This window comes from Cherax quadricarinatus, chromosome 26, assembly GCF_038502225.1.
Source record: "Cherax quadricarinatus isolate ZL_2023a chromosome 26, ASM3850222v1, whole genome shotgun sequence".
NCBI lineage: Eukaryota > Metazoa > Arthropoda > Malacostraca > Decapoda > Parastacidae > Cherax > Cherax quadricarinatus.
The window spans coordinates 21,179,412-21,192,285 of NC_091317.1; the positions used below are offsets into that span (position 1 = coordinate 21,179,412).

At 44.8% G+C, this 12,874-nt stretch overlaps 1 protein-coding gene across 1 annotated transcript; it reads left to right on the plus strand.

Annotated features, from left to right (window-relative positions):
* The first annotated feature begins 10,187 nt into the window (after window positions 1-10,187).
* On the plus strand, window positions 10,188-12,184 carry LOC128691536 (hepatocyte nuclear factor 3-gamma-like). The gene has a single exon (XM_053780384.2). The coding sequence runs from the start codon at window positions 10,235-10,237 to the stop codon at window positions 11,477-11,479; it is 1,245 nt and encodes a 414-aa protein (XP_053636359.2). The 5' UTR covers window positions 10,188-10,234; the 3' UTR covers window positions 11,480-12,184.
* Window positions 12,185-12,874: the final 690 nt, after the last annotated feature.

The following is a 12,874-nucleotide window of genomic DNA, read 5'->3' on the forward strand; positions in this document are numbered from 1 at the left end:
GGGTTAGATACAGGGTGAGACACAGGGTTAGACACAGGGTGAGACTCAGCGTGAGACACAGGTTAGATACAGGGTGGGACACAGGGTGAGACACAGGGTTAGACACAGGGTTAGATACATGGTGAGACACAGGGTGAGACACAGGGTGAGACACAGGGTTAGACACAGGGTGAGACTCAGCGTGAGACACGGGTTAGATACAGGGTGGGACACAGGGTGAGACACAGGGTTAGACACAGGGTTAGATACATGGTGAGACACAGGGTGAGACACAGGGTGAGACACAGGGTGAGACACAGGGTGAGACACAGGGTTAGACACAGGGTGAGACTCAGCGTGAGACACGGGTTAGATACAGGGTGGGACACAGGGTGAGACACAGGGTTAGACACAGGGTTAGATACAGGGTGAGACACAGGGTTAGATACAGGGTGAGACACAGGGTGAGACACAGGGTGAGACACAGGGTTAGACACAGGGTGAGATTCAGCGTGAGACACAGGTTAGATACAGGGTGGGACACAGGGTGAGACACAGGGTTAGACACAGGGTGAGGCTCAGGGTTAGACACAGGGTGAGACACAGGATCGAGGGAGGATACACTGAAGCACAAGATACAGATGAACCACTGGGATGTTAGGAATTACTACTTCAGCCTCAGGGTGGTGCATAATGGAATGAGTTGGAAGACCTAGAGGCAAACACCATACACAGTTTCAAGGGTAGATATGATAGGGGTCAAGAGGCCACAAACCAACAATACCGGCTATTATGATATAAGAAGCGGGTCCAGGAGCCGAGACTCGAACCCTTGCAACCACAAATAGGTGAGTACCAATAGAAGAGTACACAGCTTTCACTCACATGATCACTGTCTTTCCAGAGGCTTGTCAACACTACAGATCAGAACCTCCTCCAAACTGCAGTATTTTCACCACTCTTTCAGAGTTCAGGCACTCAACCTCACACCTCCAGGACTTAAGTACAACTAACCGGTTTCCCTGAATCTCTTCATAAATGTTACTTTGCTCACACTCCAACAGGACGTCAGGTCATTAAAACCACTTGCCTCTCCTATTTAACACGCTCACATACACCTGCTATATGTCAAAGCCCCTCACATACAAAACCTCCTTTACCCCCTCCCTCCAACGTTTTCTAGGAGGAACCTTTCCCCGCCTTCCCTCCACTACAGATTTATACACACGCCAGATCGTCCAGTTTTGTTCTGCCTCAAGAACCCCATATCAGCCCACTGGAAAATACTTTTATTAACCTCGCATCTACACGAGTTCTCTGCATAATATTTACACCACACATTGCCGTCAGACGCGACATTTCCACTGCCTCCAGTCTCCTCCTCGCTGCAACCTTCACAACCCATGCTTCACACCCATGAACGAGTTTTGGTAGCACTATGGATACAGTTCTTTGTCTCCACAGATGCCTCAGTGCACCGCTCACCTTTTTTTTTCTCTCGTCAATTCTTCAGTTACCTCGCCTTTCATAGACGGGTACGCTGACGCGTCCACTCCCAGATACCTGAACACATTCACTCCTCCATACTCCAGTCTTCCAACCTGATATTTAATCTTTTATTACCTATGTTTTCTGTTATTCTCATCACCTTGTTTTTCGCTCCTATGTTCACCTTTAATTTCCTTATTTTACGTTCCCTTCCAGATACCTCCAACAACCTCTTCAGAACCTTCTAAGAGCACAGTGTCATCTGCAAAATGCAACTGTGACAACTCTCACAATGTATTAAATGTCTTATCTTTTAATCCCACACGTCTCCTCGACACCCTAGCATTCACTTCTCTTAAAACCCCGTCTATAAATATGTTAAACATCAATGGTTTCATCCCTGTCTAAGGCCTACTTTTACAAGAAAATAATCTCACTTTCCCTACATACCCTGAACCTCATTATCCTCGTAAAAACTCTTAACTGCTTTCAGTAACCTACCGCCTATTCTATACACTTGCAACATCTGCCACATTGCTCGCCTAGTCCCAGACCAGGACGCGGGGGCTTTGACCAATGAGACCCTCTCCAGGTAGACTATCTTAATGTCTTTTCTAAATCCATAAATATAACGAAAACTTCCCTACATTTATATACTCTTCACTTATGTGTTTCACTGTAAACACTTGATCAACACAACCCCTACTCTTCCTAAAGCCTCCTTGTTCATCTGCGATCTGGCTCTCTCTCTTACACTTAACTCCTTCAATAATAACTCTATCATACACTTTACCTAGAATACTTAACAGGCTTATTCTCCTATAATTTTTACACCCTCTTTCATCCTCTTTTCCTTTATACAAAAGTACTATGCATTCTCTCTGCCAATCCCTAGGTACCTTCCCACCTTTCATACATCAATTGAACAAAAGTACCAACCATTCCAATACTATATTTACACTTGCTTTTAACATTTCTGTCTTGATCCCATCAAGACCAGCTGCTTTACTCCTCATTCATTCTGTCCACTATCTCACGCACCTTCCCCACACTCACATCTGCCTCTTCGTATCTGTCTATCTACCTATCTGTCTATCTATCTATCTATCTATCTATATATATATATATATATATATATATAAATGGGATTAAATCTGGAGTATCTGAGAGAGTTAGAGCAAAGGAAGGGGTAGCAGTAATGTTAAATGATCAGTTATGGAAGGAGAAAAGAGAATATGAATGTGTAAATTCAAGAATTATGTGGATTAAAGTAAAGGTTGGATGCGAGAAGTGGGTCATAATAAGCGTGTATGCACCTGGAGAAGAGAGGAATGCAGAGGAGAGAGAGAGATTTTGGGAGATGTTAAGTGAATGTATAGGAGCCTTTGAACCAAGTGAGAGAGTAATTGTGGTAGGGGACTTGAATGCTAAAGTAGGAGAAACTTTTAGAGAGGGTGTGGTAGGTAAGTTTGGGGTGCCAGGTGTAAATGATAATGGGAGCCCTTTGATTGAACTTTGTATAGAAAGGGGTTTAGTTATAGGTAATACATATTTTAAGAAGAAGAGGATAAATAAGTATACACGATATGATGTAGGGCGAAATGACAGTAGTTTGTTGGATTATGTATTGGTAGATAAAAGACTGTTGAGTAGACTTCAGGATGTACATGTTTATAGAGGGGCCACAGATATATCAGATCACTTTCTAGTTGTAGCTACACTGAGAGTAAAAGGTAGATGGGATACAAGGAGAATAGAAGCATCAGGGAAGAGAGAGGTAAAGGTTTATAAACTAAAAGAGGAGGCAGTTAGGGTAAGATATAAACAGCTATTGGAGGATAGATGGGCTAATGAGAGCATAGGCAATGGGGTCGAAGAGGTATGGGGTAGGTTTAAAAATGTAGTGTTAGAGTGTTCAGCAGAAGTTTGTGGTTACAGGAAAGTGGGTGCAGGAGGGAAGAGGAGCGATTGGTGGAATGATGATGTAAAGAGAGTAGTAAGGGAGAAAAAGTTAGCATATGAGAAGTTTTTACAAAGTAGAAGTGATGCAAGGAGGGAAGAGTATATGGAGAAAAAGAGAGAAGTTAAGAGAGTGGTGAAGCAATGTAAAAAGAGAGCAAATGAGAGAGTGGGTGAGATGTTATCAACAAATTTTGTTGAAAATAAGAAAAAGTTTTGGAGTGAGATTAACAAGTTAAGAAACCCTAGAGAACAAATGGATTTGTCAGTTAAAAATAGGAGAGGAGAGTTATTAAATGGAGAGTTAGAGGTATTGGGAAGATGGAAGGAATATTTTGAGGAATTGTTAAATGTTGATGAAGATAGGGAAGCTGTGATTTCGTGTATAGGGCAAGGAGGAATAACATCTTGTAGGAGTGAGGAAGAGCCAGTTGTGAGTGTGGGGGAAGTTCGTGAGGCAGTAGGTAAAATGAAAGGGGGTAAGGCAGCCGGGATTGATGGGATAAAGATAGAAATGTTAAAAGCAGGTGGGGATATAGTTTTGGAGTGGTTGGTGCAATTATTTAATAAATGTATGGAAGAGGGTAAGGTACCTAGGGATTGGCAGAGAGCATGCATAGTTCCTTTGTATAAAGGCAAAGGGGATAAAAGAGAGTGCAAAAATTATAGGGGGATAAGTCTGTTGAGTGTACCTGGTAAAGTGTATGGTAGAGTTATAATTGAAAGAATTAAGAGTAAGACGGAGAATAGGATAGCAGATGAACAAGGAGGCTTTAGGAAAGGTAGGGGGTGTGTGGACCAGGTGTTTACAGTGAAACATATAAGTGAACAGTATTTAGATAAGGCTAAAGAGGTCTTTGTGGCATTTATGGATTTGGAAAAGGCGTATGACAGGGTGGATAGGGGGGCAATGTGGCAGATGTTGCAAGTGTATGGTGTAGGAGGTAGGTTACTGAAAGCAGTGAAGAGTTTTTACGAGGATAGCGAGGCTCAAGTTAGAGTATGTAGGAAAGAGGGAAATTTTTTCCCAGTAAAAGTAGGCCTTAGACAAGGATGTGTGATGTCACCGTGGTTGTTTAATATATTTATAGATGGGGTTGTAAGAGAAGTAAATGCGAGGGTCTTGGCAAGAGGCGTGGAGTTAAAAGATAAAGAATCACACACAAAGTGGGAGTTGTCACAGCTGCTCTTTGCTGATGATACTGTGCTCTTGGGAGATTCTGAAGAGAAGTTGCAGAGATTGGTGGATGAATTTGGTAGGGTGTGCAAAAGAAGAAAATTAAAGGTGAATACAGGAAAGAGTAAGGTTATGAGGATAACAAAAAGATTAGGTGATGAAAGATTGAATATCAGATTGGAGGGAGAGAGTATGGAGGAGGTGAACGTATTCAGATATTTGGGAGTGGACGTGTCAGCGGATGGGTCTATGAAAGATGAGGTGAATCATAGAATTGATGAGGGAAAAAGAGTGAGTGGTGCACTTAGGAGTCTGTGGAGACAAAGAACTTTGTCCTTGGAGGCAAAGAGGGGAATGTATGAGAGTATAGTTTTACCAACGCTCTTATATGGGTGTGAAGCGTGGGTGATGAATGTTGCAGCGAGGAGAAGGCTGGAGGCAGTGGAGATGTCATGTCTGAGGGCAATGTGTGGTGTGAATATAATGCAGAGAATTCGTAGTTTGGAAGTTAGGAGGAGGTGCGGGATTACCAAAACTGTTGTCCAGAGGGCTGAGGAAGGGTTGTTGAGGTGGTTCGGACATGTAGAGAGAATGGAGCGAAACAGAATGACTTCAAGAGTGTATCAGTCTGTAGTGGAAGGAAGGCGGGGTAGGGGTCGGCCTAGGAAGGGTTGGAGGGAGGGGGTAAAGGAGGTTTTGTGTGCGAGGGGCTTGGACTTCCAGCAGGCATGCGTGAGCGTGTTTGATAGGAGTGAATGGAGACAAATGGTTTTTAATACTTGACGTGCTGTTGGAGTGTGAGCAAAGTAACATTTATGAAGGGATTCAGGGAAACCGGCAGGCCGGACTTGAGTCCTGGAGATGGGAAGTACAGTGCCTGCACTCTGAAGGAGGGGTGTTAATGTTGCAGTTTAAAAACTGTAGTGTAAAGCACCCTTCTGGCAAGACAGTGATGGAGTGAATGATGGTGAAAGTTTTTCTTTTTCGGGCCACCCTGCCTTGGTGGGAATCGGCCGGTGTGATAATAAAAAATAAATATATATATATATATATATATGTATATATATATATATATATATATATATATATATATATATATATATATATATATATATATATATATATATATATATGAGGACATTAGAGCACTCCAGGATGATTTGAATAGACTGATGCAATGGTCGGAGAAGTGGCAGATGCAGTTTAATATAGACAACTGCAAAGTTCTAAATGTTGGACAGGAAAATAACCATGCCACATATAAACTAAATAATGTAGATCTTAATACTACTGATTGCGAAAAGGATTGCATTAGTGTTCGCAATAAAGCTAACAGAATTCTTGGCTTCATATCTAGAAGTATAAATAATAGAAGTCATCAGGTTGTTCAACTCTATATATCCTTGGTTAGGCCTCATTTAGACTATGCTGCTCAGTTCTGGTCACCGTATTACAGAATGGATATAAATGCTCTGGAAAACGTACAGAGGAGGATGACAAAGATGATCCCATGTATCAGAAATCTTCCCTATGAGGATAGGCTGAGGGCCCTGAATCTGCACTCTCTCGAAAGGCGTAGAATTAGGGGGGATATGATCGAGGTATATAAATGGGAAACTGGAATAAAAGAATGCTATTCAAGATTGATGGACTGACCACATTGACTCAAGGTTGAGGGACTGATTACCTCATACTCCTCCTGGTCTTCACGTTTCTCCTTTGTATAAACTAATGAAGCCACTGTGTGGCGAAACGTTTCCTCAATAAAGATGCCCAAGAGCTGCACATGTGTCTAATTTATCAACCTCTTATTATATGTTGAGTACATCTGGCTATATCTTGAGTGCTTCTGGCTATATTTTAATATGATTACTTCTGGGCATCAGATATTTGAAGAACGTCTGGTAATAACATAATTTAAGTACCTTTCCGTATAGTATAAGAACCTCTGGTCATAAGTTACATCAAATGCCTATGTTATTACTAAGATATTTTAATATCAGTTGAGAGAGTGTTGACACTAGCGTGTCCTGGCTGGACATTACTTACTCTTGTCTGGGCACTCACCAGATAGTACACATCAACAGCCAGTTTGTCACCTTACAACTTAGCTCATCTACGACACCATCAGTTTCTCTCTTATTTTAAAAACTGAAGTATTGTTGATACTTTATATTACTCCAGCACACATGCGTGAGCGTGTCACGTCGTAGCAACGAGAGCCGAGTGATTGTTATGACTTGTGCTACAGGAGTGGGAGGTAGGTAACCAAGAGAATCGGGGGGGGGGGGACTAGTTAGCAGAACTCGAACCTTGGAAGAGCTAAGTACAGCGCCTACACTCCGAAGGAGGAGTGGAGAAGCTACGTAATAAATGACACCGAACCTCTCTCTTCTCCAGGGTCACTCTACCTCGGCTGGAGTCGACCAGTGAACCTCTCTCCTCTCCAGGGTCACTCTACCTCGGCTGGAGTCGACCAGTGAACCTCTCTCCTCTCCAGTGCCACTCTACCTCGGCTGGAGTCAACCAGTGAACCTCTCTCCTCTCCAGGGTCACTCTACCTCGGCTGGAGTCGACCAGTGAACCTCTCTCCTCTCCAGGGTCACTCTACCTCGGCTGGAGTCGACCAGTGAACCTCTCTCCTCTCCAGGGTCACTCTACCTCGGCTGGAGTCGACCAGTGAACCTCTCTCCTCTCCAGTGCCACTCTACCTCGGCTGGAGTCAACCAGTGAACCTCTCTCCTCTCCAGGGTCACTCTACCTCGGCTGGAGTCGACCAGTGTGTCCACAACACAGACCAGGATGGCAGGACTTGCAGTACCAGGGAACAGCACATTATAAACACCTTCATAAAACAAATCAGATAAGAAACAAGATGGGTGTAAGGATTTCATAATTATTTTTAAATCTTATTAATTATTAACTTGTGGCGACAGAAAATCAAATCGGGAAGAGAAGCGCTACCGGAAGACCACCTGGAACTTCGTTAATATAACTATACAAAGGTATAGTAATAATATAACTATACATAGATACAATAATAATAATAATGTAACAATTCATATACATAGCAATAATGTAACTATATATAGATACAGCAATAATGTAACTCCATGTAGATATAGTAATAATGTAACAGTGCATAGAACCCACCAGCCAGAACCATGAACATGGAACCAGAAACACAGAGTTGAGCCTACTACAGCCTACCACAGCCTACCACAGCCTACCACAGCCTACCACAGTCTACCACACCCTACCACAGTCTACCACAGCCTACCACAGTCTACCACAGCCTACCACAGCCTACCACAGCCTACCACAGTCTACCACAGCCTACCACAGTCTACCACAGCCTACCACAGTCTACCACAGCCTACCACAGTCTACCACAGCCTACCACAGTCTACCACACCCTACCACACCCTACCACAGCCTACCACAGTCTACCACAGCCTACCACAGCCTACCACAGCCTACCACAGCCTACCACAGTCTACCACAGCCTACCACAGTCTACCACACCCTACCACAGCCTACCACAGCCTACCACAGCCTACCACAGCCTACCACAGCCTACCACAGCCTACCACAGCCTACCACAGCCTACCACAGCCTACCGTGTCTGACGCCTAAAAAAAAAATCTCAGATGAGCCAAAAATTAGAAAAAAAAAATAAATCTAACTCAATTTGCTTTAACTGACTTACTTAAAAAATTAATATACTAACACACGCTGATGATGCTGGCTAATTGATGCATTGATGGTCCTAGCATGTGTATTAATGGCTGATGCTAACGTGTGCATTGATGGTTGATGATTGTAATGTAGCATTGATGTTTGATGATGATGGTAACGTGAGTGTAATAGATCAATAGATCTATCGTTTATCTTTTGTAGATCTATCATAACTCTATCGTACAGCCATCATAGGAGTCTGTGATGATGAGCGGTGATCACTATCGCCTCACCATCACAGACACAACACTACCACCATCACAACACCATTACCATACATCACCATCACAACACCATTACCATTTCCACCACAATACAATTACAACTCCACTATCATTACCACAACATCACCACCACAACGTCACCACCACAACATCACCACCACAACGTCATAATTACCACAACATCACCACCACAACATCACCACCACAACGTCACCACCACAACATCATTACCCTCACCACAACATCATCATCACCAGAACATCACCATATCATCATCACCATCACCACATCATCACCCCCACCACAACATCATCATCACCATATCTTCATCACCATCACCACATCATCACCATCACCACAACATCATCGCCACAACATCATCACCATCACTACAACATCACCACAATCACCACATCATTACCCTCACCACAACATCATCACCACATCATCACCATCACCTCAACATCATCACCATCACCTCAACATCACCATCACCACAACATCATCACCATCACCTCAACATCATCACCATCACCTCAACATCACCATCACCACAACATCATCACCATCACCTCAACATCATCACCATCACCTCAACATCACCATCACCACAGCATCATCACCATCACCTCAACATCATCACCATAACATCATCATCATCACCATCACCACAACACCATCACCACAACATCATCACCATCACCACAACATCATCACCATCACCACAACATCATCACCACAACATCATCACCATCACCACAACATCATCACCACATCATCACCATCACCTCAACATCATCACCATCACCTCAACATCACCATCACCACAACATCATCACCATCACCTCAACATCATCACCATCACCTCATCATCACCATAACATCATCATCATCATCATCACCACAACATCATCACCATCACCTCAACATCATCACCATCACCTCAACATCACCATCACCACAACATCATCACCATCACCTCAACATCATCACCATCACCTCAACATCACCATCACCACAACATCATCACCATCACCTCAACATCATCACCATAACATCATCATCATCACCATCACCACAACACCATCTCCCACTTACCTCCTTCAGAGTGGTATTCGAAGTGGGTTAAAGTGGCCAGGTGTGACCCACAACACTGGCCCAGCTCCTCGCCAGCCCACGCAACACATCGCCTCTCACTCCTCTCAAACACCAGGCAAAACAATGTTAACATGCATAAAAAAACGAATCTGGTGTAAGAATTCCTTCATTGTAAAATTTATGTTGGTTGATTCGAGTGTTCGGACGCGGGCAATATCAGGGAGCAGCGATTTGTCGGAGCTGGAGTCGGCACAATATTTGGAAAATGGTGGCAGGAGAACGCCAAAACTTTAGTCAAACAACTGCGCCCTGATTGGTCCACACCGATCAATGTTTGTCTCAACACGCTGCTGATTGGCTAAAAGGCGTGGCTTGATTTGGTAGGCGGAGCCTGGGGGGAGAGGGACCAATGAACGGGTGGTATTCTGGAAGGCGGTGGGCGGGGTGTGGTGCCGCGGGCGGATATTCTAAAAGTTGGTATCCCGTGATGAGGGAGGTTACTGAGCGCTGAGGCGCGGCGGAGAGCTGTGCTACACTGCCGCTCTGTGTTATTGCGTTACCCACACGTGTGATGGAGGCGGTGTGTGGGCGTGAGTCCCCGGTATCGCCGCCCACGGTGGTGGCGCCCGTGGCTGTCAAGGCTGTGAGTGAGGCCCACACGATGCCCGTGCCCACTGACCAGCAGCGCCTGCTGTACCAGTTGGCCCTGGCCGAACGCCTCCGTCTGGCCTCCGCTGGCCTGGCCTGGGCTAGACCCCCGCTCTCACCGCACCATCACCACCTCCAGGAGGCCACCATGGGCGGCATGATGGGCGGTCTCATGAGCAACCACATCATGGGCGGCCTGGGATCACCGCTGATGGGCGGTCTCAACACCGCAGGCTTCGGGAACGCGCTGATGGGCGGCCCCGCGGGTCCGCCGGTCGCCGCAGCCTACCCGCATCCGCCGCACCCGCTCTATGGTTACCGCCTGATGGACCCGCGGGTCTTGTTGCCCCGGGGCCCCGAGGAACCCAAGCCTCAACACTCATACATCGGTCTCATCGCCATGGCCATCCTCAGCAGCCCTGAGAAGAAACTGGTCCTTAGTGACATCTACCAGTACATCCTGGATCACTACCCGTACTTCCGGTCCAGAGGACCCGGCTGGCGCAACTCCATCCGTCACAACCTCTCCCTCAACGACTGCTTCGTCAAGGCTGGCCGCTCCGCTAACGGCAAGGGCCACTACTGGGCCATTCATCCTGCTAACATCGACGACTTTCGGCGAGGTGACTTCCGTCGGCGGCGCGCTCAGCGCCGCGTCCGGAAGCATTTGGGTCTGGCCGTGGATGACGACTCTTCACCGGAGCCGCCCTCGCCCACGGCTGCCCTCACTCTCACCCACGACACGCCCATGGCCGCCCACCACACCACCCTCACCGCCCCAGATGACGCCTCCTCCCAGTCACAAGCATCTCCAGGCTCACACCCGCAGCCCGCCGCGCCCCGCAAGCGGCAGTTCGACGTGGCCAGCCTCTTGGCCCCTGACGACAAAGTGGCCAAGACCCGCCGACACACTGACGACCAAGACTCGGCTGAGATTGACGTCGTTAGTGATGACCCCGGTGACGACTCTGGCCCCGTCGCCGCCGCCGCTAGATCCACCTCCCCAGCTCCTCCAGACGACGACCACGACGACGATGACCACGACGAGGACGAGGAGCGCCCCTGGTCCCTGCTGGGGTGGGTGTCAGGGGCGTCCTGGCCTATACCCACCACCACAAATAACGACTCTCACCCACGACCCACACACGACCCTTCCACTGCCCAGTGAACCTACAACAGGTACCTACTATAAACATCACGTGACCTACAATAGACGCCATGAAAGATACAATAGGCGCTGTGCAACATACAATAAGATACAATAGGCGCTGTGCAACATACAATAAGATACAATAGGCGCTGTGCAACATACAATAAGATACAATAGGTGCTGTGCAACATACAATAAGATACAATAGGTTCTGTGTAACATACAATAAGATTCAATAAGCGCTATGTGACCTGCAATAAGCGCGATGTGGCCTGCAATAGATGTCATGAAACTCAGTAGGTATTGTGTGACCTCCTACACTCACTATGGCCTATAAGAGACACCAGGTGACCTCTACTAAGAGGTTCACCATGAAAGAGGTCACTCATCTCCCACAACACACTCTGGGGGACTCGGAGAGGTCACTCATCTCCCACAACACACTCTGGGAGGCCCAGAGAGGTCACTTATCTCCCACAACACACTCGGGGACACTCATCTCCCACAACACACTCGGGGACATTCATCTCCCACAACACACCATGGGAGGCCTAGAGAAGTCAGTCATCTCCCACAACACACTCAGGGAGAATTAGAGGGTTAATTATCTCTCACAACACATTCTGGATCAATCGTCTCCCACAACACAATATGGGATTGCCAGAGAGGTTAATCATCTCCCACAACACACTCTGGGAGACTCATCTCCCACAACACACTCTGGGAGGCTCGGCTGTGATATATATATTAACTATGTGATGTATTTATTTGTTTCTAAGATACTGTATATAAATAAATTTTATGGTTATCAGACCTATCATTGTCCCATACACATCTCTCTATAATCATTACTAATGATAATTATAATAATTATAATTATAATAATTATTATAATAATAATAATTCCATTTTCTATACATTATCTAGAAGCGGTAAACCCGTAAGAGCCGCGTGTTTATTTTCGAAAATAATCTCAAAATATTTTTTTTAACTATTTAAATTAAAAAAATATCGAAAAAATAGTAATTAACATTTTATTATTAAAAAAATTAACTGAAAATTGGCATTAAATTTTTTTTTTGTGTGAGAGATTCAACGGGTCCAAAATAAATATATATTTTTTTACCAGGGGAAAAATCTTGATGCTGGTGGAGGGCTCTGGATCCAAGAACTCGGAGCCACCTTCCTCATATATATATATATATATATATATATATATATATATATATATATATATATATATATATATATATATATATATATATATATATATATATATATATATATATATATATATATATATATATATGTGTGTGTGTGTGTGTGTGTGTGTATTGGGTTTGTGGAAATAAATGATTATTAATAATAACAATGATAATAATAATAATAATAATAATAATAATAATAATAATA

Bases quoted from the DNA above. Each gene is read 5' to 3' on its own strand.
- LOC128691536 (XM_053780384.2), top strand. From the start codon at position 10,235: ATGGAGGCGGTGTGTGGGCGTGAGTCCCCGGTATCGCCGCCCACGGTG.